Here is a 27,830-nt window from a genome sequence, read left to right as displayed (position 1 = left end):
TGAGGGGATGGAGAACTATTTATCATGCGACTGGAAGCCAAAAGAAAGCTGGAGTAGCCATACTTATATCAGACAAACTAGACTTTAAATTAAAGGCTGTAACAAGAGATGAAGAAGGGCATTATACAATAATTACAGGGTCTATCCATCAGGAAGAGCTAACAATTATAAATGTCTATGCGCCGAATATCGGAGCCCCCAAATATATAAAACAATTACTCATAAACATAAGCAACCTTATTGATAAGAATGTGGTAATTGCAGGGGACTTTAACACTCTACTTACAGAAATGGATAGATCATCTAGACACACGGTCAATAAAGAAACAAGGGCCCTGAATGAGACATTGGATCAGATGGACTTGGCAGATATATTTAGAACTCTGCATCCCAAAGCAACAGAATATACTTTCTTCTCGAATGCACTGGAACATTCTCCAAGATAGATCATATACTGGATCACAAAACAGCCCTTCATAAGTATACAAGAATTGAAATTATATCATGCATACTTTCAGACCACAATGCTATGAAGCTTGAAATCAACCACAGGAAAAAGTCTGGAAAACCTCCAAAAGCATGGAGGTTAAAGAACACCCTACTAAAGAATGAGTGGGTCAACCAGGCAATTAGAGAAGAAATTAAAAAATATATGGAAACAAACGAAAATGAAAATACAACAATCCAAACGCTTTGGGACGCAGCAAAGGCAGTCCTGAGAGGAAAATACATTGCAATCCAGGCCTATCTCAAGAAACAAGAAAAATCCCAAATACAAAATCTAACAGCACACCTAAAGGAAATAGAAGCAGAACGGCAAAGGCAGCCTAAACCCAACAGAAGAAGAGAAATAATAAAGATCAGAGCAGAAATAAACAATATAGAATCTAAAAAAAAAACTGTAGAGCAGATCAATGAAACCAAGAGTTGGTTTTTTGAAAAAATAAACAAAATTGACAAATCTCTAGCCAGGCTTCTCAAAAAGAAAAGGGAGATGACCCAAATAGATAAAATCATGAATGAAAATGGAATTATTACAACCAATCCCTCAGAGATACAAACAATTATCAGGGAATACTATGAAAAATTATATGCCAACAAACTGGATAACCTGGAAGAAATGGACAAATTCCTAAACACCCACACTCTTCCAAAACTCAATCAGGAGGAAACAGAAAGCTTGAACAGACCCATAACCAGCGAAGAAATTGAATCGGTTATCAAAAATCTCCCAACAAATAAGATTCCAGGACCAGATGGCTTCCCAGGGGAGTTCTACCAGATGTTTAAAGCAGAGATAATACCTATCCTTCTCAAGCTATTCCAAGAAATAGAAAGGGAAGGAAAACTTCCAGACTCATTCTATGAAGCCAGGATTACTTTGATTCCTAAACCAGACAGAGACCCAGTAAAAAAAGAGAACTACAGGCCAATATCTCTGATGAATATGGATGCAAAAATTCTCAGTAAGATACTAGCAAAACGAATTCAACAGCATATACAAAGAATTATTCACCATGATCAAGTGGGATTCATTCCTGGGATGCAGGGCTGGTTCAACATTCGCAAATCAATCAACGTGATACATCACATTAATAAAAGAAAAGATAAGAACCATATGATCTTGTCAATCGATGCAGAAAAGGCCTTTGACAAAATCCAGCACCCTTTCTTAAAAACCCTTGAGAAAGTCGGGATAGAAGGAACATACTTAAACATCATAAAAGCCATTTATGAAAAGCCCACAGCTAACATCATCCTCAATGGGGAAAAATTGAGAGCTTCTTCCCTGAGATCAGGAACACGACAGGGATGCCCACTCTCACCGCTGTTGTTTAACACAGTGTTGGAAGTTCTAGCATCAGCAATCAGACAACAAAAGGAAATCAAAGGCATCAAAATTGGCAAAGATGAAGTCAAGCTTTCGCTTTTTGCAGATGACATATTATACATGGAAAATCTGATAGACTCCACCAAAGTCTGCTAGAAATGATACAGGAATTCAGCAAAGTTGCAGGATACAAAATCAATGTACAGAAATCAGTTGCATTCTTATACACTAACAATGAAGCAACAGAAAGACAAATAAAGAAACTGATCCCATTCACAATTGCACCAAGAAGCATAAAATACCTAGGAATAAATCTAACCAAAGATGTAAAAGATCTGTATGCTGAAAACTATAGAAAACTTATGAAGGTAATTGAAGAACATTTAAAGAAATGGAAAGACATTCCCTGCTCATGGATTGGAAGAATAGATATTGTCAAAATGTCAATACTACCCAAAGCTATCTACACATTCGATGCAATCCCAATCAAAATTGCACCAGCATTCTTCTCGGAACTAGAACAAGCAATCCTAAAATTCATATGAAACCACAAAAGGCCCCGAATAGCCAAAGTAATTTTGAAGAAGAAGACCAAAGTAGGAGGCATCACAATCCCAGACTTTAGCCTCTACTACAAAGCTGTCATCATCAAGACAGCATGGTATTGGCACAAAAACAGACACATAGACCAATAGAATAGAATAGAAACACCAGAACTAGACCCACAAACGTATGGCCAACTCATCTTTGACAAAGCAGGAAAGAACATCCAATGGAAAAAAGTCTCTTTAACAAACGGTGCTGGGAGAACTGGACAGCAACATGCAGAAGGTTGAAACTAGACCACTTTATCACACCATTCACAAAAATAAACTCAAAATGGATAAAGGACCTGAATGTGAGACAGGAAACCATCAAAACCTTAGAGGAGAAAGCAGGAAAAGACCTCTCTGACCTCAGACCTCTCTGACCTCAGTCGTAGCAATCTCTTACTCGACACATCCCCAAAGGCAAGGGAATTAAAAGCAAAAATGAATTACTGGGACCTTATGAAGATAAAAAGCTTCTGCACAGCAAAGGAAACAACCAACAAAACTAAAAGGCAACCAACGGAATGGGAAAAGATATCTGCAAATGACATATCGGACAAAGGGCTAGTATCCAAAATCTATAAAGAGCTCACCAAACTCCACACCCGAAAAACAAATAACCCAGTGAAGAAATGGGCAGAAAACATGAATAGACACTTCTCTAAAGAAGACATCCGGATGGCCAACAGGCACATGAAAAAGATGTTCAACGTCGCTCCTTATCAGGGAAATACAAATCAAAACCACACTCAGATATCACCTCACGCCAGTCAGAGTGGCCAAAATGAACAAATCAGGAGACTATAGATGCTGGAGAGGATGTGGAGAAACGGGAACCCTCTTGCACTATTGGTGGGAATGCAAATTGGTGCAGCCACTCTGGAAAACAGTGTGGAGGTTCCTCAGAAAATTAAAAACAGACCTACCCTATGACCCAGCAATAGCACTGCTAGGAATTTACCCAAGGGATACAGGAGTGTTGATGCATAGGGGCACTTGTACCCCAATGTTTATAGCAGCACTCTCAACAATAGCCAAATTATGGAAAGAGCCTAAATGTCCATCAACTGATGAATGGATAAAGAAATTGTCGTTTATATACATAATGGAGTACTACATGGCATTGAGAAAGAACGAAATATGGCCCTTTGTAGCAACATGGATGGAACTGGAGAGTGTGATGCTAAGTGAAATAAGCCATACAGAGAAAGACAGATACCATATGTTTTCACTTTTATGTGGATCCTGAGAAACTTAACAGAAACCCATGGGGGAAGGGAAGAAAAAAAAAAAAAAAAGAGGTCAGAGTGGGAGAGAGCCAAAGCATAAGAGACTCTTAAAAACTGAGAACAAACTGAGGGTTGATGGGGGGTGGGAGGGAGGGGAGGGTGGGTGATGGGTATTGAGGAGGGCACCTTTTGGGATGAGCACTGGGTGTTGTATGGAAACAAATTTGACAATAAATTTCATATATTGAAAAAAAAAATTTTTTTAAGTAAAAAAAAAAAAAAAATGAAATCTTGTAATCTGTACTTCTAACCAAAATGTAGTAGTAGGAACATGGTCTTCTCCTGCCTCACCTGAAACAAATTTTAAAAAAGGATAAAATATATTAACCAATGGTTTTTAGACATAGAACATAAGGCAGCTCAAGACAACCCCTGAAAGAAGAGAAAAGAGTAAATTGAGGCTTACAAACAGCCTTGCTTATAGACTGGAGGAGTTTCTGGGCTCCAGTGCAGTGAGAGGGAGCCCTGGTGGAACTCAGAAATGTCCACCGCGAATTGAGTAAGTGTAGCTGAGTCTAGGTGGGTCAAGGCAGCTGGTGTGAAAAGGCTAGAGAGTACCAGACAGAAGAGAGCTGCAAAGAAAATGAGTTCTAAAGACCCAAACAAGGTGTCTCTGGAAGCTTCAGCTAAGCACTGATCAACATATGCATGGAGCAAAGAGGCTAGAAAAAGAGTGGTAACAACCTCCAGGGCTCACACAGGGCTGTTCCCACAGGTCAGAGTATTAAAATATAATTCACAAGGCATTGTACAGTATACTCAGAAGAGTACAGTTGGGAAAAATTAGACCTAGACTAAAGGCTACTGGGTTTCTGTGTAAAACACCTTAAAATTAAAAGAAAAAAAAAAGGAAGTATCAAAGAGCCCAAACAGCTTCTAAGTAACTACATTCTGTCATCAAGAAAGCTCAAGAATATTAGCAAAAATACAAATATATAGCACCAAAAAGGTAAAATTTCCAAGGGCTGGCATCCAAACAAAAACTACCAGGCAACAGCGCACCTGGGTAGCTCAGTCAGTTGAATGTCCAACTTCAGCTCAGGTCATGATCTCGCGGTTCACGAATTCAAGCCCCTCATCAGGCCCTCTGCTGTCAGAGTGAAGCCTGCTTCGGATCTCTGTCCACCTCTCTCTGCCCCTCCCCTACTTGTGCTCTCTCAAAATTAGATAAAACACTAAAAAAAAAACACACAGAGGAAAGAAAAAATTTAAAACATCAGTAAGCTGTGGGACAACTTCAAGTTATCTACTATACGTATAATCGGAGTCGCCAAAGTAAAACAGGGAGAGAACATTTAAAGAAATGATGGATAAAAAATTCCCAAATTTGATAAAATCTCTAAGCACAAATTCAAGGGGCTCAATAAATTTCAAACACATGAGTCATGAAGAAAATTATACCAAGACACAGCATAATCAAAATCTGTAAAACCGGTGATAAAAAAAAAAAAATTAATACTGGGGCACCTGGGTGGCTCAGTCAGTTAAGCATCCAACTCTTGATGGCTGACAGCATTGAGCCTGCTTGGGATTTTCTCTCCCTCTCTTGCTGTCCTCCCCAGCAACCTCCCTCTCTCTCTCTCTCTCAAAATAAATAAACATTAAAAAAAAAACTTAATACTAACCAGAAAGAAAAAGTTATGTTATGTAAAGAGGATTATGTAAAAGCCCCCCCACAAGGGGGTGAGTGGCTCAGTTGGTTAAAAGCATCTGACCCTTGATTTCAGTGCAGGTCCTGATCTCACAGTTCCTGGGTTCAAGCCCTGCATCAGGCTCTGTGCTGACAGTGTGGAGCCTGCTTGGGATTCTCTCTCTCCCTCCTCTCTGCCCTTCTGCTACTTGCACATACACTCTCTCTCTCTCAAAATAAATAAATAAACTTAAAACAAAATGACAGATTTTTTTTTGTCAGAAATTATCTAAGCCAGAAAACATTAGAGCAAAATCTTTAAAATACTAAAAACAAAACAAAAAACCTGTCAATCTTTAATTCCATACCCAGCAAAAAATCCTTCAAAAATGAAGATCAAATAAAGACTATTACAGACATAAAAAATGTGAAAGAATCCATCACTATCAGAAAGGCATCACAAAAATGTTAAAAAAAAAATTTTTTTTAACGTTTATTTATTTTTGAGGCAGAGAGAGACAGAGCATGAACGGGGGAGGGTGAGAGAGAGAGGGAGACACAGAATCTGAAACGGGCTCCAGGCTCTGAGCGGTCAGCACAGAGCCCAACGGGGGGCTCAAACTCATGGACCGTGAGATCATGACCTGAGCCGAAGTCGGACGCTTAACCGACTGAGCCACCCTGGCGCCCCACAAAAATGTTTTTTAGTTAAGGTCTTTCCTGATAGCTCTTTATCCTGTAGACTCACATTGTCAGAAATAATTCAAAGAGTAAAAATGCGGTTTGCTATAAGCACAGAACTAACTACTTGTTAGATATGTAGGAAAGAGGTACTTGACAGAGATACTATAAAAGACCTAACAGTCAATTTTAAAAAATTGTTTTCTTTAATGTTTATTCATTTTTGAGAGACAGAGACAAAACATGAGAGGGAAAGGGGCAGAGAGAGAGAGAGACAGACAGACAGACAGACACAGAATCCGAAGCAGGCTCCAGGCTCTGAGCTGTAAGCACAGACCCCGATGCAGGGCTTGAACCCACAAACTGTGAAATCAGGACCTAAGCCAAAGTCGTACGCTTAACCGACTTAGCCACCCAGGTCCCCCAATTTTTTTTTTAATCTTAGTAATTGGTATATCTAGAAAGATGTAAGATCTTTATATCTATATCTAGAAAGATATAAAGATCTGTACTATTCTAGGGTGTGATAGTTTAGGAGTAAATACAATTTGAACTTATGCATGTGTACAGGATGTCTGAAATTGAGAACCAGAAATATCCATTTACTCTGACTCTAAATGTGGCCCTAAAATAAACTGCTTGATGAAATTGGGTCCCAACGATTATAGGTTGGAAGTTTTTGTAGTATGTCATGCGGATATTCATATTCAAGTAGCGATCAAAGAAGCCCAACTAAAAGAACTGTGGACTAACGGACATGACAATTGTGGGTTAAGCAAAAGTTCTTTTTAAAAGAGCTATCTTTAAGATTATAAACTTTGGAAGAATCAAGATGATAGGCTGTGTAGGGAACCACAACATGTGTCATTCCTTAAATAAAAATTTAATTACTTTCAATAATTTTGCCTAGGTTACACATAATAAAAAAAAAACTTTAAAAGTTCTCCAAGTGAAAGGAAAATGACAATATAAAGAAAGGTAAGGAGGGGGGCGCCTGGGTGGCTCAGTCGGCTAAGCGTCCGAGCTCGCGGTCCGTGAGTTCGAGCCCCGCATCGGGCTCTGGGCTGATGGCTCAGAGCCTGGAGCCTGCTTCCGATTCTGTGCCTCCCTCTCTCTTTGCCCCTCCCCCGTTCATGCTCTGTCTCTCTCTGTCTCAAAAATAAACATTAAAAAAAAAGAAAAAAAAAAAGAAAGGTAAGGAGGGAAAAGGAAAGGGAACTGAAGGAGGCAGGCAAGAAAGGGAAGAAAAAAAGTTGTAAGAGGAGAAAAAAGGGAAAAGATAGGATGGAAAGAGAAAAGAAAGAATGGGAAGGGATGTTTTCAATTATGGATGATGATAAAAAGCAGAAATAATAAGCCCCCTCAAATTACAATGAACAATGAGAATATATAATAGAAGCAAGAAATGCTTCCCGTAAGAAGTGAAATTTCACTTGAGACCTAGAAAATGATTAAGATCATGTTTCTGGTACTAGGATATACTATACACAAAAACCAAAATGCTCCACTCAAAACCAACTTAAAAATGTTCCATGAAGTATTGGTTCAGCCAATCAACAAATATTCACTAAGCATATGCCAGACCTTATTCACAAATGCAGATACAGTGTGAACAAAATATCAGTGAAAACTAACACAGAGATTACATCTTTATTTTTAAATGAATTGTTAAGGGAGAAAGGGAAATTCAGCACCTCAAAACAAAGTAAAAGCTAGAGTTCAGAGAAGACACAAGCTTATATCCCCAAAGGAGAATTTGCCCAAGGTAGGAAAGCTGTTAAAAGACCTTCTCAAAAAGCAAGTACCTTAAAAGGGTATACCATAATTGTAATAACCTCTTAGTGAAGAAAGCACTTGAATGTCATGATTTTGATGCTAGGCAGAAAGAGGTAAAGGAAAGCTCTTCTGAGAATCAACAGCCATAAACCAGCCTGAATTCACACTACCTATATGGACTGCAACCTAAGGTAACATTTTATTTTTAACCGGTCCTGGACTGGTAGACTCTTAGGCACCGGCAAAAGCAAATGCAAATCAAATCCCCTTGGGGGATGTCCTTCCACCTAGTCCTCAACAAATTCCCACAGCTAAGAAACATGAAATGGTGCAACACACACACAAGGAAACAAGGTACCACAAGTGAAAACCAGCAGAAACAAAAGACATTAAGAATGATCTGCCAGATGGGCGCCTGGGTGGTTCAATTGGCTGGACAACCGACTTCGGCTCAGGTCATGACCTCACAAGTTCATGAGTTTATGAGTTCAGGCCCCACATCAGGCTCTGTGTTGACAATTCAGAGCCTAGAGCCTGGAGCCTGCTTCAGATTCTGTGTCTCCTGCTTGCTCTCTGCCCCTCCCCCACTCATGCACGCACACTCTTTTTCTCTCAGAAATAAACATTAAAAATAAATTAAAAAAAAAAGAATGATCTGTAGCAATTTCCAATTGCTGGATTTATCACACATGAAACACAAGAATGTATATAATAATTAAAGAAAAAATATGATAGAATCCAGATCTAAACAAAGGAATGAATAACGATAATATGTGAATAATAATGGGCAAATATGTGGGTAAAGAAGACACAGACACCAAGATTAACAGATATGATCTAATGGGAAAAACAGCAATACACCCACCAATCGATCAATACACATTTTGTTCCAAGTTCATAAACAGGTAAGTGGTATCATACTAACTACACTCTCTAGCTACAGTTAAACTGCATGAGAAATCAGCAACAGCTAGAAAACTAGAAAAATCTCATAGGTTTGAAAAATTTTAAATGACAAATCTGTAGCAAGGCTGACAAAGAGAAAAGGGACATAGTCAACAATCTTAAATATGAAAAAGGGGCTACAGAAAAAAATCTCTTTATCCTGATAGAGTATATCCACGCCAAAAAATTACTGCAGAAAATATCATACTGGTGACAACTTAAAGCTTTTAAGACAAGAAATAAGACAAAAGATTTCTATTAACACTTCAACAATGTATCAGAAATATTAGTGAGTTCAGAAATCAAGTTATAAATAATAAAAGTATCAAAACTGCAATTTCCAGATGATATGCTTATCCACATGAAAACTCCTTAGGAACCTGCAGATAAATTATAAGAATAAAAAGTTTAGCAACATTAATGGATACAATAATCAATCTAAAAAAAATTGAGTGTAGGGGCACCAGGGTCGCTCAGCCCATCTGGTGAGTGTCAACTTCGGCTCAGGTTATGATCTCACCATTAGTGAGTTCAGGCCCTCCTGACAGTTCAGAGCCTAGAGTCTGGAGCCTGCTTCGGATTATGTGTCTCCCTCTCTCTCTGTCCCTCCCCTGCTCAGGGTCTGTCTGTCTCTCTCTCTCAAAAATTAAAAAAAAAAAAAATTAAAAAATTTTTTAAAGATATGGGAAAATATCTTCACTTACTTGATTTCAATATGGAAATGTCTTACACAGCCTCCATAAATTCTTTAAAAAAACTTTGACGTCGGGACGCCTGGGTGGCGCAGTCGGTTAAGCGTCCGACTTCAGCCAGGTCACAATCTCACGGTCCGGGAGTTCGAGCCCCGCGTCAGGCTCTGGGCTGATGGCTCGGAGCCTGGAGCCTGTTTCTGATTCTGTGTCTCCCCCTCTCTCTGCCCCTCCCCCGTTCATGCTCTGTCTCTCTCTGTCCCAAAAATAAATAAACGTTGAAAAAAAAAATTAAAAAAAAAAACAAAAACAAAAAAACTTTGACGTCAAATGTCGTTATCAGTATGAACACTGTCGAGGTACTCAAAATTATTAAAAACACTCCTAAAAATATTCTTGAAAGGGCTTTTGTGAATTTAAGTTTCCTGAATTTTGAGAACATGGCTTGGTTCAAAATACTCTTCTAACTTCATCAAGCTCCCTCTTCGGTTGCTTTTTTTTTTTTTTTTTTTTTTTTAATTTTTTTAACGTTTTATTTTTGAGACAGAGAGAGACAAAGCATGAACGGGGGAGGGTCAGAGAGAGGGAGACACAGAATCCGAAACAGGCTCCAGGCTCTGAGCTGTCAGCACAGAGCCCGACGCGGGGCTTGAATCCACGGACCGCAAGATCATGACCTGAGCCGAACTCGGCCGCTCAACCGACCGAGCCACCCAGGCGCCCCTCTCTTCGGTTGTTTTCATGTAACGTTTAAAAATACTGGGTTGAGGGGCGCTTGGGTGGCGCAGTCGGTTAAGCGTCCGACTTCAGCCAGGTCACGATCTCACGGTCCGGGAGTTCGAGCCCCGCGTCGGGCTCTGGGCTGATGGCTCAGAGCCTGGAGCCTGTTTCCGATTCTGTGTCTCCCTCTCTCTGCCCCTCCCCCGTTCATGCTCTGTCTCTCTCTGTCCCAAAAATAAATAAACGTTGAAAAAAAAAATTAAAAAAAAAAAATACTGGGTTGAGCATCAGACTCCTGATTTTGACTCAGGTCATGATCTCAGGGTCATGGGATGGAGCCCCACGCTGGGGTCCGTGCTCAGCATGGAGCCTGCTTAGGATGCTCTCTCTCTGTCTCTCTCTCCCTTCTCCCACTGCCCCTCTCCCCTGTTCAAGATCTCTTAAATATATACATATATACCCACGTATATACACATATATATACATATACACACGTGTGTGTGTGTATGTGTGTGTGTGTGTGTGTGTGTGTGTGTGTTTATCTGGCTGTTTTCTGAGATTTTCTGGCTCTGTCCTCCTCTCTCATTTTTATCTAGAGGTTCTCTTTCCTCTGTCTCTGTTGTCTCTATCCTGCTCAATCATGATTCTATTCCCAGAAACTTCTCAGCAGAATCCTGGAAGGGAGCACTGGTAGGCCAATCTTGAGAGATGACAGAGCAAGGCTGCTCACATTAGGCCTCACTACAGGTCCTTTACACAGATCTAATATACAGGTGGGCAACATCTCTCCCAGTTTCAAACTGGATAATCACTTTCAAATTGGTTGTTCACCACTCCGAGGTGCTTCTATTCTCAGGCAAGATACCCCAATGCTTTTCTCTACCTTCTTATGTACTGAAACAGATACACGTAGGTTTTTTGGTTATTTCTCATCTGCTTACATTTGGGAGGGCTCATGGGGATACCTCATCACCAAGTTTTGTTATAAATGTTTTCACGGTTTGGGTTTTGCTACCCAGTTGATCTATTTTTATGTGGGAATTCAGAAAGATTTTAAAAACTAAGCTGCCCTCATCCCAGAATCTAAGCAAGGCCTTAGAGTATATTTTGAAAATTAATTTTGCTTACTTCTGTATTTTTTCTGATTCATAGAATTATCTGCACTCATGTTTTAATTTTCCTAATGATGAATAACTTAATATGAACACATACTAATATTTATGAATGAAGCAAATTACTTAAATGAAGATTTTTTTTTTTTCCCAAAAGAGAATATATTTCCCAACAGGAGCACTACAGTGAATACAGATACTGCCAGATATTTTAAATGTTGGGGAAACACAGCAGTTATCTGTCAAGATACTATGCTAACTACTGTTAAGTGGCTTAGACCTAATTACTCAACAGAGCTGTTCAGTTACTTCTTTTGGCCTAGGGGCACTGTGAAAACATTATCAAGACACTAACGGTACCCTATACCATGTATCTTGATGAAACTTGCTTTCTGGAAAAAATCACCTCATTTGATGATTTCAGAAGATGGAAAAGAAGTATCAGAAGATATAATGCAATGAAAGTAGGCTAACATTGTTAGCGTCCTGTAATTATGAGCCAACGATGAGTGCCTTGGGAATTCATTTAACTTTATGTTCTTGGCCAGGGGAAGAAAAATAAGGAGGAAATAAAAATTAAAAAAATAAATGTCAAACTTTATTAAAAAAATATTCAAGTCATGGAGTCAACAGGATTTCTGTTGTTGATAATGTGATCATGACATAAGCAGAAGCATCACATTCAAAAGTGTAATTATAGGCACTAACCTCATTGTGTAACTGCAAGTGAATTTAATAGTCATCCATTTTGAATGTCTTCTATACCCTTGCTTCATCTCTGGCCACAAACAATAGGGTACAGCCATTTGTTCACAAGAGTTTCAAAAGAAAGGAAGAATAAACTGTGAACCAGCTCATTGGTTTCAGACATCGATTTCTGAACCAATTCCTTCCTCAGCTAACTCCTGTTTACCTTAATGCAGTGCCAAACAGCAACATTGATGAAAGCCTCCATCTTTCTGCTCTAGGTACCAGATCTACTCTGACGACTCTTGAATTGCTACGTACCCATTTGAAAGAAAATTTTTGTTCACTTTATTAAGTGTTCTTTATATTCATTATGCATTTTTAACATACTTTAACATATTACAGATTCTTTTTTTTTTTTTTCAATGTTTATTTATTTTTGGGACAGAGAGAGACAGAGCATGAACGGGGGAGGGGCAGAGAGAGAGGGAGACACAGAATCAGAAACAGGCTCCAGGCTCTGAGCCATCAGCCCAGAGCCCCACGCGGGGCTCGAACTCACGGACCGCGAGATCGTGACCTGGCTGAAGTCGGACGCTTAACCGACTGCGCCACCCAGGCGCCCCCATATTACAGATTCTAAGATGCTTTGATGTTGGTGCTGTTTTCAATCATACTAGAAGGTATCAATGAATGGTTACAAGCTACTATGTTACAACTATGATTCTAAGATACCATGTTGTAAGATGTATCCTGACAGCAGAAAAATATAAATTTTCAATAAAATGTAACTCAGAATAAAAGAAACAGGGTACATCATTCCTTATTTACATTACATTTTTATTGCAGTATAAAAAATAAAAATGTAATTTGTATATTGTGCTGTATAACTGTCTTGCACCCCAAAAGGAAACATATCTACTGATGTATTTGTGTTAAAATAATTAAGCAACTAGTATTTTAAATGCTTTCTATTATGCAGAAATACTTGAGTGAATAGTCAGATAAGTATTTAGTGTTTCGGCCATATCTGGGAAATTGTTCTGGTTGGGCTAGAAATACGTTTTTCCTATTTGAAGTAATGAAATATATGGGCAAAGTCACCTCACAATACATAAAGATGCACCTGTACACACCGAAACACACATGTTACAAAACTGTAAAAACAAAAAGAATGAAACAGAAAATTCAAACTAGTGATTACTTCTGAGAAGGAGGCAAGGGATGGGTGCCACACGGAAACTTCTCCATTAAGTGTAATATGCAAGCTGCAGAAAAATGCTAATTTGTTAGAAACAAAGACAACAAATTACATTTGCACTTACATCGTTATTTGAAAAGATCTGAAAAGATATACACTAAACAGTTAAGGTAAACTTTCAGTCTATTTTATATTTCCATTATTCTTCAAAGTTTTTGCAATGCATACCTGTAACTTCTGTGATTTAAAATATAAAAAGGAAATAAAATATTTAATGATGGGGGAGGGAGAAGGAAATGACAATACAATCACTGCCATAATTCTGTGGCATGTTATATCCCACAAAGTTAATGCAGCAGTTTCAACTGTGAGGTATTCTTCAGGAACATACGGATTAGGATGCATTAGATTCAGTTTATAGGTAACATTGAACTAACCAACATGACATTATCAATGACCTCATATTATAAAAAGTTCCATTCAGAGTAACATCTAAAAATCTTGGAAATATCAGTAGTTATGTTACCCAGCACACTCTACAATTTCTTTCTTTCACTTAATTCGTTTTATTTAACGTTACTGAAACATTCATTAAACAACTATTATTTACCCAAAACCATGGTAGGTATTGGCAGTTCCAAGATGAACAAATATAGCTCTAGCTCATACAGTAGTACCATCCAAGACAATATTCTGAAATGACCTAAAATTTCTACATCTGCACCGTCTGATATGGTAGCCATTAAAGGAAAGTAGCTGTTAGGCATTTGAAATGTGGCTAATACAACTGGAAAACTAAAATTTTTAAATTTTAATTCAAATACATTTAAATCTAAATAGCCACTTGTGGTTAGTGCCTACAGTATTAGCACAGGTCTACAGGAAGACAAGGACAAATAGATAGCTTACAATGTATTTGGTCAACACTAAACTATAAGTATCTACAAAGGTTATGAGAGCAAAGAAAAGGCACACTGAGCTTATGTAAGTGTACTTCTGGAAGTACTAATAATACCTAATTCTTGAACCATGTGAAACAAAGGTGCGGCATTACATGAAGAGGAAACAAGTAAAGGCTTAAGTGTAAAAGCGTATGGTAGGGAGATTAAAATCAGTTTTGTATTCCTAACTGAAAAAAATGCATACTAGGAAGTCAGAGGAGAGACAATGGAAGGGTAAATAAATGCAGATTGGGGTCAGAATATGGAAATACTGTATAAAGTTTAAGAGTTTGGTTTTATTACATACGAGATGGAAAGCCAGTGATGAGTTAAATTAGTAATTAGCATGGTTGGATTTGTACATACTTATCATTGAAATAAATTAGTAGAAATTAAAGGAAGATAAGTAAATACTGGCAAAACTGGGGGATTATATTTTCCTGAAAAAAGCTTGGCAATCCTTTCAAAACTGAATGAACTATGAACCATTTAAATAATTAAATTCTCACATGAACTAATAATATAGCAGTCTAAGCAAATAAAATTCAACTACTTGATTCAAACTCCAAAAACTTAACTGGGTTTAAATTTATAGAAAGAAATGAAACAAAGTAAATACCAGTATAAAAATCAGTACTTCAACCAACACCCATTTGAAAGTCATTAGTTTTTAGCACAAAGGTGAAGGAATACATTTTCTTAAGCTAAATTCCTAAGGCTTTTTATCAGGTCTACAAGGAAATGAGAATTAGAGATCTTTCTTATTAAACTCTGGAATATTAGCCTACTATTATCAGGATGCCTAAATATCACTATAAATCATCAAGTGCCCTTCAAAAACAAAACCCCACGAAAGATGAACTGAGTGCAAACACTGGTACAAAGAAATCCTATTTTATCCATGAAAAAAACAAAATTCCTCAAAATGGAATTTTAAAAAAAATCCAAATCATTTCGTGTCAGCATATATAAACTTTTAGTGCTACCCATACAAATACAAGTGATTTATTTGATATTATTTTGAATTTCCCATGTGCTTTTAATATATTCATCATCACATCAGAAAGGGAAATTATATTTCTATATATGTCCTTTCCAAGAGAGGCTTCAAAAATAAAATAATTATGCAATGGAGATTTAAACAATTGTTTCCAACAATATTTCAACATGTATTAAGTGTTACTAAGTAACAATAAAAAAGGAGAAATATTTTCAGACAGAAAAACTCTAACGAAGAATTTTTTCAAAGAAGCTAAAGAACCTGGATTATTGGTAAATAATGTAACTGGAACAATATAGTATTTTTAGAGTAGAGTGAGCAGGAATTAGAAAATCTCTTCAATACAATGTCATTTTGTTCCTTTCTTAATGAAAATTTTGGAATTCTATATTAAAATGATTCCATGAAGTAAATTACCATACTGTATAACCATACAAAAGTTCTATACTTACACTTTACCAACCTGATTATGAGCACCAAAAAGCCACATAGCCTAGAATCACAATACTCTTAAAATAATTTAGGGGCGCCTGGGTGGCGTAGTCGGTTAAGCGTCCGACTTCAGCCAGGTCACGATCTCGCGGTCCGTGAGTTCGAGCCCCGCGTCGGGCTCTGGGCTGATGGCTCAGAGCCTGGAGCCTGTTTCCGATTCTGTGTCTCCCTCTCTCTCTGCCCCTCCCCCGTTCATGCTCTGTCTCTCTCTGTCCCAAAAATAAATAAACGTTGAAAAAAAAAAATTAAAAAAAAAAAAATAATAATTTAGCAGAACCTATCAAAAGATGCAACAGCCCAAGCAGTGTGACCACTTAAACTCTTATGAGTCAAGGTACTTGGAAGTGGTTGTGAGGCCGGAGGAGCTAGAGCAAGCAGGAAAATGAGCAAAGGCCATGTTGGTCAAGTCTGTAAGAACCCTGAATAGATAGAAAAGGTTACAGGGAGAACTGTGTCTGCAGAGCCACAACTACGGCTTATTAAAATCATAAAGATCTGGCAAGAAACTTCAGACAGCAAGTGAAAGGAAGAACAACTGGACACTATTTTTATTAGGCACAGTGCCCAAATGAGAACCTAAAACAAGTAAATCTAAATCTTGTAATCAAAGGATCTTTGCTATAAACACCATGAAGACCCATTCACAATTTTTTCCACTATTTACCTTTCCAATTTGAGGGAAGAAAAGATTAACTGAGCTAAAATAAATGATTAGCAGAGAAATGGTTAGTGAATCAAAGCTGCTGCTATAACACTAAGTTGCCTTCAACAGCCTAGAGGGAACAAAACTGGTAGGTGGCAGGGTGTGAGGGAAGCTGAACATGTATGTATCCATGCAGAAAGCCTACAGCTTATCCTTACCTGAGCTTTGAACTATTCTGTACTCTGAATTACTGCATAATTTGGTAATGTTATTATTAAAAAAGGAGAGTTTCTTTGAAAAATGAAATTCAAAAAAAATTTTTTAATCACTATTTCATACCACTATCTTTAAAATTCACCTTCCTTTGAAACCTCAGAAAGAGGAATATTACACTTCAACCACCTTTTAGCATCTTTACATGCTACATGTAGGGAATGGATACTATTAACCAGCTTAATAAATGACAAAACAAGGGGCGCCTGAGTGGCTCAGTTGGTTAAGCGACCGACTTCGGCTCAGATCATGATCTTGCGGTTTGTGAGTTCGAGCCCCGCATCGGGCTCTGTGCTGACAGCTCAGAGCCTGGAGCCTGCTTCGGATTCTATGTCTCCCCACCCCCTCTCCTGCTCCCTCAAGCTTCGGATTCTATGTCTCCCTCCCCTGCTCACACTCTGTGTCTCTCTGTATCTCAATAATAAATAAATGTTAAAAAAAAAATAAAAAAAAAATAAATGACAAAACAAGAATCTAGCATTATAAGGATAGCAAGCTAATGAGAAATTCAATAGAATTTGGGTCTCTGAGCACCCTGGGATGTTGCATTTCTATTTCTTTTATATTCTAACCAATTTTGTCTACACATCTGTGATGCTCTATTAACCCTGAATATAGCCTAAGAATTCAGGTTTATTCCTCCAGGAATAATAATATGTACATATGTGTGTGTGTGTGTGTACATATATATGTACACACACACACACACACTCAGCACTTTGTTTTACGGAATACTAGCTCTGAACCCAGCCATGGAGTCATAAATTGTGTACCAGATAATCTAAGATTTGACATATACATAAAGAATTACGTTGACACTAACAAAATATACATTTATCATAAGCATGATTTAAATGTTCCCAACTATTTCAGCTGTCAAAGCCAACACATGCATTTTAAATTACAAGCCAAAGTTTTCATATTGGAGTATATCCAATTTGCTGGTTTCAATTAAATGTAACATATTAAACAGTTCAATGTAACAATATGATCAAAAGAAAAAAGGGGGGAAAAAAAAACTGATCTTACCTGGTAGTTTCTTTTCTCAGATAATGTATGTCCATCAGTCCTCACCATAGAGTCGTGTCCTTTCCTCACAGTACTGGAGGCAATCAAATAGAACTGTCACTCAAGGGTCGTGTCACAGGAAGGACCGCCCACCAGTTCTCCCTCTAGAGTGGAATTATCCAAAAGCCGTCAAAATTACTAACATGTAAACATATGAACAGCAGCAAAAATATCCAATATGATACATATAAAACAGAAACAAAAAGTACTATTTTAATATCATAATGCATCTTTCTCTTAACCATCTAGGGAGGGCTAGACTGGTAGATACTTTAAAAAATTATTAAATATAAAAAACTCTTATACTCTCTCCAATTAAAACTGTACACCAGACCTCACACACAAAGAGGACACTTATGGTCAATAAAACAGTGGACAAAAAAAGTTCAGCCCTCAACTGATATATTTTTTCTTTTAAATACTCTATTAGTGGGGTGCCTGGGTGGCGCAGTCGGTTAAGCGTCCGACTTCAGCCAGGTCACGATCTCGCGGTCTGTGATTTCGAGCCCGCGTCAGGCTCTGGGCTGATGGCTCAGAGCCTGGAGCCTGTTTCCGATTCTGTGTCTCCCTCTCTCTCTGCCCCTCCCCCGTTCATGCTCTGTCTCTCTGTCCCAAAAATAAAATAAACGTTGAAAAAAAAATTTTTAAAAATAAATACTCTATTAGTCTCAGAAATACCCAATTAATTCAGATTCAGTTGTGTAATTTCAAATCATTCTCCTCCTAAGGCTTGTTTATCAGAACTGTTATTCATTCAGTTTATGAGGTTTATTTCTATGCCGTAAGACTGGAATATATCATATATTCTCAGGATGATTAATAGATGCAAACTTAACTCAATATTCTATTTAAAATTTACTCCAAGGAAGAGTAGCAACATATGCCAACTTTCTGGATGCCTTTGTCCTTCAATACTCTAATTTCATAATGCTCTATTTATTTATTTTTTACATTAAAGCAGAGAAATAATAGAGCTTATTTCTTAACTTGGACAGAGATAAATAAATCCAAAATGATGAGGCACTATGCACCTCAGGTACCCCCCCTCCCCAAAAAAAGTCACTGAAGCAGAGGTGAGAGTCCCTAGAGATGTAAACTCAAAAATGTAAACTGTAAACTGAAAACTGAAAGACCAAAAACTCAAAAGTGGAATCTACAAAGAAGTTGTAAACATTATCTTTTCAAGACAAATGTCTCTCACCTGTTTCAGTAAAATGTTTACCCTAGGGAAATGGTAAATATCCTACTGAATTAATATATAATAGTTGCTAACCACTAAAAGTTCAAATTTAGAACAATTATTTAACATCACACGAAATATGCTTTGGGATAGGCTAATAAAAACCTTTAATTTAAATTCATAGTAAGCATGAATCAATTTTATTAAAACCAACCAACACACACAAACACCCCCCTATGGATTACCTCCAAAAAGCAATCTAATAAGGACAGAAAACATTTTCAAGGAAAATAAATCACTAAAAATTAGTATTATTACATAAAAGAATTCACATAATGAAAACCTACATTCCATCTTTGGTTTTATGTCTAATCACAAATACAAAGCTAGTGGGTGCTATACTTTTACTTAATGTGGACTACCTTACATTGTATGTTTGGCTGAAATACTTTAAGACGCCTGACTCTAGGCCAAAAATGTTAATTGCTCATTACCAATTTATATGTACCAGTGATATTAAGTATGTCTCTCAAACATAACAAATGAGAAAGATTTTTTAAACTGTAGGTATATTTACTGCCATAAATGTAATCCTTATCATCTAGCAAGGAATTAGGTTAATCATAAAATAAAATTGTCAAGTGAACTGATGCACAAGAATAGTTAAGTGACACACATTCAGCTCCAATTTAAATGTTCATGATTGTTACAAAATGGGAGCAAAACTATTTATTATGTATTTTTACCCCCCCACCAAAAAAAAACCTAATCCTGTTTTAATGTGTTCTTTAATATTTATTTATTTTTGAGAGAGGGAGAGCAGGCATGAGTGAGGGAGGGGCAGAGAGAGGGGGAGACAGAGGATCTGAAGCGGGCTCTGTGCTGACAGCAGAGAGCCAGCTGAAGGGCTCAAACCCACTAACTGTGAGATCATGACCTGAGACGAAGCTGAATGCTCAACCAACTGAGCCACCCAGGAGCACCTAATGTTAGTGTTTTATAAAAATAATAATTTAAAACAGCACTTGCCAAAACTATTAATCTACTCATGGCAACTCTGAATTCAATGGATAATAATGTAAAATTTCAGTTTTTTCTTACAAGGCAAATTTTATTTTTCCTTATTAAATTAGCTATGTTTACATTAAAGCCCATACATTACCATCACATTATACTAGTTTCATCAAAAGATGTTAGCAATCTAAAATCAGGCAAGGCAATTTTCAAAGTAATGTAATGTACGTTAACATAACCTAACTATGTAAAAAACTATTATGAGAACTTTATATGCTAAATAAATAAACCTTAATTAAAGGTAAAAGTTATTATTTAATCTGTAAACTTACCAGTTAAAAGACAAATATTAACTTTGGAATACTATGGATTTTAGCACAAAGGGAAAACTTGTTTCTGTTCATTTCTTTTGTTTCTCCCTCTTGGGATAACTTCAAATATTTCATGTCTTAGGGTTTCAGTCAACAGCCACTATCTGCTCTAAGCAATGTATGAATCAATATTCTATATTGATCAATAACTAACAATCATCATCTCCTTTTGACAAACAAAGGGAAAAAGGAACGAAGGCACTCTATTTTCTTCTGGGTAACCACGAAAAAGCAAACATTTGTCACCATTATCTTATATTAAGCAAAAATGTTCACTAATAGATTGTGTTGATACTCACTGGGAATGAAAAGATGCATAATAGATGAAAAAGAATGTAAGTATATATGTAAGACAGAGTATGTGAAAAGGAGAAAGTATAAGAAAACATGCACTCTAGCTGCCTATATATATAAAAAGTTTATACACTGGTTTTCCTACAAAGTCCTAAACATTCAAAAAGTCAGAAAAGACAAATATTTATAAAACTACCATGAAATTTTCTATAAGGCAGAATGCCTTCCAAGATGGGAACACAGAGACTATACTTACTCTCCTACCTTAAATAACTAGAAAGTTAGATAAAATATATAAAACAATGATTTTCATCTCAGGACAGAGATCATCAAGAAAAAAGAACAAATGAAGTAAGCCCTACTGCAGCCTGTAGAGGTATGAGGCTAAAACATGGGAGGGGGAGGCGGAACCCAATCAAAACCTAATGGTCTCAGTGAGCTAAGGGAAACGAAAAGAATCCAAAGTTAGGGGAGACACCAAGCCAGCTACAATTTGTAGGGCAAATGAAAAGAAGGAAGCTGCAGAGAAAAAGAGCTTCAAAGATCTGAAGACAGATCACCCTCAGGGTTTAGCTGAGTAATTATCTGTGCACACATGTGAAAAACTACTTATTCTAGAGACAAAGCCTCTAAAAAGTAATCAACCCAATCCCCAGAACTTATGTTCCCATCAACTACAGTAGGATGGCTTTAACACAGCGCGGTATTGAATAGAGTTCAGAAGGTAATGAACGCCTAAACAATGAAACCAAAGAAGCCTTAGACTAAGGATGTTATGGACCAGCACTAACAAAGTTAAAACCAAGCCTCAAAAGGATGAAGCTATTTCTGCCATAACTGAAACCCAAAACAAAACCCAACAATATTTAAAATAATACAACACACTCCAGTATTAAATAATATAAAATTAAATATCTGGCATCCAATTGAAAATTACCAGTCATGCAAAGATGCAAGAAATACACCCCAAACAAAGTAAAATAGAACATAGAAGGATCCAGCAATGATCCAGGCGATACAATCATTAGACAAGGAGGTTAAAACAGGTATCGTAAACATATCCCCCAAATTCAAGAAGATAAAGAAAACTATGAATATGGTAACAGAAATGCAAGGGCATGGAAAAGACGTTAAGTTGGCAACACAGAGGAATTTATGGTGACAGAAAAGTTCTGTATCTTGCTTGTGGTGGTGGTTATATGATTCTACATGTTTGATACAACATCACAGAATGATAAAGACATACCAAAAAAAAGTGAGAGCTTGTGCCAATTTCTGGTTTCGATAATGTGCTGTAGTTATGTTAAGATGACGTCATTGGAGGAAGATAGGTGATGTGTATATGGGACTTCTCTGTACTATTTTTGCATCTTCTTACAAGTTTATAATTAGTTGAAAGTTAAAAAGCTTTTTTAAAAGGCTCAAACTGGGGGCACCTGGGTGGCTCAGTCCGTTAAGCTCATGTGGGATCCAGCCACTCACTGGGCTCCATGCTGGGCATGGAGCATACCTGAGATTCATTCATTTCCTTCCTTCCTTCCTTCCTTCCTTCCTTCCTTCCTTCCTTCCTTCCTTCCTTCCTCCCTCCCTCCCTCCCTCCCTCCCTCCCTCCCTCCCTCTTTCTTTCTTTCTTTCTTTCTTTCTTTCTTTCTTTCTTTCTTTCTTTCTTTCTTTCTTTCTCTTTCTTTCTTTCTTTCTTCCTCCTTTCCTTCCCTTTCCTTTCTCTCCCTCCACCGCCCCCCCCCAGGCTCATGCACACATACACTCTCTCAAAATAAAATAAAAGACTCAAACTGATCTTCCAGAAATAAAAATTCAACATCTGTAATTAAACATGCATTGGATAAGATTAACAGCAGTCTTTTCTAAACTTCGAAGAAAAGTTTAGTGAATTGAAGACACAGCTGGCAATTAAAAAAATAAAAAATTAAACAGTGAGAAAACAGACGAGAAAAAAAAGAACTGTGAGACCGTACCAAGTGAGACAGTGAACTACTGGGCAATATCAAACAGCTAACTTTAATGTAGTTAGTGTCCCAGAAAGAGTGAAAGAGCGAGAAGGAAAGAAAATGGTCAAATTTTTCCTAAATTTTATGAAAACTATACAGAGTCAATAACTCAACCACCAAAGATAACAACAACAAAAACCTCACGATGATTTTAAAATCAAGTTGATGAAAAACAGCAAAACAGAATCTTAAAGGAGATGGAAGAGGGAAAGTATATATAAATTGAAACAGAGGGGGAAAAAAACCAGGAATGACAGTCGACTTCTCATTGAGAAACAGTGCAAAACAGGTTCAACATTTTTAAACTACAGAAGGAAAAAAACCCATCAACTGAGAGTTCCAAATCCAGCAAAAATACCTTTCAAAAATGAAGATAAATACAGCCACTTTGGAAGAGTTCAGTTTCTCATAAAGTTAAACATACACTTAAGCATACAACCCAGCAACTGTGCCCCTGGGTATTTACCAAAGCAAACTAAAAACATGTTCATTTGAAAACCTGTTCACGAATGTTTATACCAATGAAGATGTCCTTTCAAACAGATGAAGGGATGAACAAAATGGTACATCTATATAGTAGGATTTCACTCAACAATAAAAAAAGATCAAGCTATTATTCCATGCAACACAAAGAAAAGAATATAGATCAAAAAGGCTATATATTACATGTTTCTAGTCATATGACATTCTGGAAAGACAAAACTACAGGGAAATAAAATAAATGAGTGGCTTCCAGGGGCCTGGAAAGGGGTGGAATAAGTGACTGACTACAAAGGAGGACACATGGAAACTTTTAGAGAGATGGAACTATTCCATATCGCACTGGAGTGGTGGATACATGATGCTATTATGCATGTGTTAAAATCCACAGAACTTCACAACACAGAGAGTGAACAGGAATGGATGCAAATTTTAAAAATCAACCAAGCGGTTAGAAATACAGACCTGGAAAAAGACTAATAGTATTTTAAATGTATGATCCAGCCACGCTGAAAGGAGTATGGGAAATGTGCTGACCTAAGTAACTTTGGAAAGTGATGTTTTAACTGCTAACTGTAAGAAGGGAGAAAAACTCTACATAAATAATGTATTCTAGTTGGCAAAATGATTCATCACAGAGCTATGGGTTAATAATTCTGAAATTGCTATGTATGTATAGTGGAGATAAACAATAAGTAAAATAGATGATGGTTGGCAGGAGCCAGGTTTCTCCCTATGAGAAACTATGTAGTACTGGATTAAAGTCAGAGCCATCTTCTATTGATATCAATTTGTTCTTTATTATAAAACACTTTAAATATTAATCATTCAGATTTTTACAGAATAGATCATTTCACTGGTATATGTCAATTGAAAATAAAAGTTGATAAAATGTCAAGTGATTAACAGGTATGTCAAAATTATACTTTGAAAGATAAGCTTGATATAAGGGTATTTAAAAGATTTTTTCAACAAGGTAAACAAAGCTAATTTCTAAAAGGCTCAAAATTTTATTTAATATTTAAGTTAAATAAGTTTATCTCTAATATCTCTTAATTTGCAATTAAGCTAAATAAGTTTATCTCTTTTTAACAGACTGGTAACACTCAAATGTCAGGAATCTAGAGAAAAATCTCTAGAAAATACTTTATTGGAGAGTGAAAATAGTTATTAGCTTTATTCTGAGTGCTATTAAATTTTGGATGCGACATCATCATATAAAAATATATATCCTGAATGGACCAAGAACCAGAAAATCTGAATTCTAGTACTAGCTTAATCAATTTCTCTCTGGCTTCAGCTTCCTAAGGAGTTTGGCAATTGTATCTAAAACATCTGTAATTTGGCAGTCATTACCAACTCAACTTCTAAGCTACAATGTGAATTTGGCCAAGTTAAGACAGTTGAACCAGTTGGATAAGCTTTACTCTTTTTTTTTTTTTTTTTAAAGAGGACATTACAAGGAGGGCACCTGTTGGGAGGAGCACTGGGTGTTGTATGGAAACCAATTTGATAATAAATAAATAAAATAAATAGAAAGAAAGAAAGAAAGAAAGAAAGAAAGAAAGAAAGAAAGAAAGAAAGAAAGAAAGGAAAGGAAGGAAAGAAAGAAAAGGGAAGAAAGAAAGAAAGAAAGAAAGAAAGAAAGAAAGAAAGAAAGAAAGAAAGAGAAAGAAAAAGGAGGACATTACATTCCAGGTTGAGTATTAGAACAGACTACCAGATAGGACCAATTTCACTGGAGCTTAATAAAAGCTGAAGTAAGTGCACTTAGCCATTATCTTTAAAACTCAAGGTTACTCAAATTCCAGAACTATGTCAAGCAACTTCTTGTAAATAGGTAGATTGTAGTTACAAAACGTTATGAACTTATTTTCTTTATTATTTATTTATTTATTTATTTATTTATTTATTTATTTATTTGAGAGAGAGAAAGAGACAGACAGAGCATGAGAGGGGAAGGGGAAGAGAGAGGGAGACAGACTGAAGCAGACTCCAGGCTCTGAGCTGTCAGCACAGAGCCCAACGCAGGGCTCAAACCCACAAACTGTAAGATCGTGACCTGAACCAAAGTCAGATGCTTAGCCAACTGAGTCACCCAGGCGCCCCCGAACCTATTTTCTGAACAATTTTTGGTTCAATCACATGGATAAATGTTTCAAAATGTCTGAGTTGATGACTTGTACATACAAGAAATGTGAGCAGATGAAACAGATGTAAGTAAAACTCAGAGGAGTTTCAGTTTCATAACAAATGGAATGTGGGAAAATTGCCACATTAATTAAAATAGTGTTTCTGAATGTTTTAATATTCCATGCTTCATGGGTCTAGAATTACCATGTAAAGTGAAAAGCTGCCCATATTTACAAAGGAAAACAAATAAAAATAAATTGACATATTCTCTTTAAATCAATATATTCTATGGTTGTCATCATTTCATATTTTGTAACTTAATTTGGTGTATCTCCTATTTTCTGTAGTGGTAGCCTTCCTGATGCACTACTTCTAATATACCTGTGTAGTTCCTCTCACATATATGCCAAAGAGGATTCTGGGTAACAGATACATAGAACTTACTAAGAGTAGAAAACCAGTACAACTGTCTAAAACATCCAGCATCTCAACACAGAAATATCCTACTACCAAGTCTTAAAAGTCCCAAATAAAATGAAATACAATAAAGACAGCCCCAATGAATTTATTAAATGACAGAAGTTCAATAATTTCTGAACCACAGGCTTGGGAATTAAAATCTGTTATTTTAGGCTTAAATGAAATTAAAATTCCAACTCAGGACAATCAAGGGCGTTCTAAGCTTCCTGCTACCTAAAAACTTACATATGTCTATACAAGTTGTTAGCCTCCACGTGATTCAATTTCTTCATACAAGATCAATGCAATGTAGCTCATGACTAGGATCAACTAAATTTATAAACCAGATTTATGATACATAAACTTCATTTAAGTAACTGTGTTGTTTGAATTAACTGATCAACAAAATGTGTCAAAGGCCAAATTTTTAGTACTTACTAATTTTATGTTAATTAAGAGCTAAAGAAAGTATTAAAATTAATAAATGTTTTAGAACGTTTAGCTAAAAATACACAAAGGCTTCCAAGGACTGAAGTAGCTATTGCCAAAGCAGTCCCTCTAAAACAAGACCATATCAGGGCACCTCGGTGGCTCAGTCAGTTAAGCGCCCAACTCCGGCTAGGTCAAGATCTTGGATTCACAAGTTCAAGCCCTGTGTCAGGCTCTGTGCTGACAGCTCATTTGGATTCTGTGTCTTCCTCCTCTGTGCCCCTCCCCAGCTTGCTTGCTCTCTCTCGAAAATAAACAAACATTTTAAAAGAATGTTTTTTAAATAAGACCAAGTCATATTAGCCTCATAATCTACTGTGGAATGGACAGTTCTATTAATTTAACAAAAGAACTTGCTAAAATTATAATCTCTAATTAAAACTCCTTAAAATATGTAACAACTCCCTTGTTACTCTCCTTGCAGAATGGCTGTAAGGTCATTAAATATTGTTATTTCATATCAGCAATTAAAAAATACCACACATGAACCAGAAATCTGAAAAAATATAAAAATTTTTATAGGCAATATGTTTTTTTCTCATAATAATTTATACAAGCTGTTGATACTAGTGATAAGGTGATAACAAAAACTGACTAGTCCATACCCACTGTCATAACTGATTAGGCTTACCAAAATTATCTCTGAAAAAATGATAATCAAGTGATAAAGGGAAATTATGTGGCTTCTTACTAAAAGTAATTAAAAAGTTGCTTTTGACATAAATCTAACAAGTCAATTATATATATATTTTTAACTTAAAATTAATTATTTTTCCAATTTTCATAACAGTATTAAATACAGCTTAAGTAAAAAAAAAAAAAGGCAGAAAATAATTACAGCTGCCCTTTAAAGAAGATAACATAAGAGTGGGTTATCGTGGGTGAACACTAAAAATGAACATTTTCCAAACCCCTCAAAGTTTTGTCTTCATATGAAAGAGTTAAATGTTACATTATTTTTTGTATGATGGACAAGGGAATGGCCAGAGGTACTAGGCAGAGCCCTGGTACAAGACTGTCTAGGACACCATCAGAAAAAGAAGCGGGCATATTTAGAGAGGACAGAGATAGGCTAAAGGATTTATAGTTTTTTATCACAGGATGCAAACAGAATCATCTAGGGATTTTTTTTAAAAACACTGATGTCCCTTCCCTTGCCCCTACTTTCATTAACTGGGCAGGCATGGAACCCCCTCATCAGGTGCTTTTTAAAGTGCTCCAGATGATTCTAATGTGCAGCCAAGGTTAATAAGACTTTTGGGGCTAAGACTGTACAGGAAAGTGAAAATCAAAAGTTTTCATTTCAGCCTAAGTATTGAGCAAAAACAAACACTATAAACTGAAGGTAATGTAAGAGCATTATTTGTTTCTTTTGCATGCCCACGTGCCCTTTCCTTGCCAGGTCTTATTCCTACCTCTGAAAACTAATGCTAGGTCTTAAACATTACTTCTTAAAATGTTTTACAAGCACAAGATTTCTTTGGTTGAAATACATGGATTATTAAGTTCAGAAGTGGGTAATACAAAAAAGTAGATGCAAACATTACAATAAACCTTGTTAGAAGAAATTTTTAATAAAGTTCCTCTTTACATGGATTATTAAGTTCAGAAGTGGGTAATACAAAAAAGTAGATGCAAACATTACAATAAACCTTGTTAGAAGAAATTTTTAATAAAGTTCCTCTTATACAGTCAGTACAGGTTTCCCCCATATCTGAAAGTTTGCATTACACCACTTCACTTTTACAAAACACCTACATTAGTATCTGTTTTCCTAACTGAAAGAAATCCAAAGAGGATTTTTATTTTTAGGAAAAGGTAACTGTTTCTTCA

At 36.6% G+C, this 27,830-nt stretch overlaps 1 protein-coding gene across 4 annotated transcripts in view; it reads right to left on the bottom strand.

Annotated features, from left to right (window-relative positions):
- CNOT2 (CCR4-NOT transcription complex subunit 2) overlaps positions 1 to 27,830 on the bottom strand; it is a 135,257-nt gene that overhangs the window by 63,898 nt on the left and 43,529 nt on the right. For 2 of the 4 annotated variants that reach the window (XM_043565019.1, XM_043565021.1), the window contains exon 2: positions 17,530 to 17,672. In XM_043565019.1, coding sequence (XP_043420954.1) covers positions 17,530 to 17,577 — 48 coding nt within the window. In that variant the 5' untranslated portion in view covers positions 17,578 to 17,672. The remainder of the gene's footprint in view (positions 1 to 17,529; positions 17,673 to 27,830) is intronic. The other 2 variants (XM_043565018.1, XM_043565020.1) reach the window with 1 other exon arrangement.

This window comes from Prionailurus bengalensis, chromosome B4, assembly GCF_016509475.1.
Source record: "Prionailurus bengalensis isolate Pbe53 chromosome B4, Fcat_Pben_1.1_paternal_pri, whole genome shotgun sequence".
Taxonomy (NCBI): domain Eukaryota; kingdom Metazoa; phylum Chordata; class Mammalia; order Carnivora; family Felidae; genus Prionailurus; species Prionailurus bengalensis.
The sequence above is the reverse complement of the archived record's forward strand: the minus strand, read 5'-3'. Positions and strand labels throughout refer to the sequence as shown.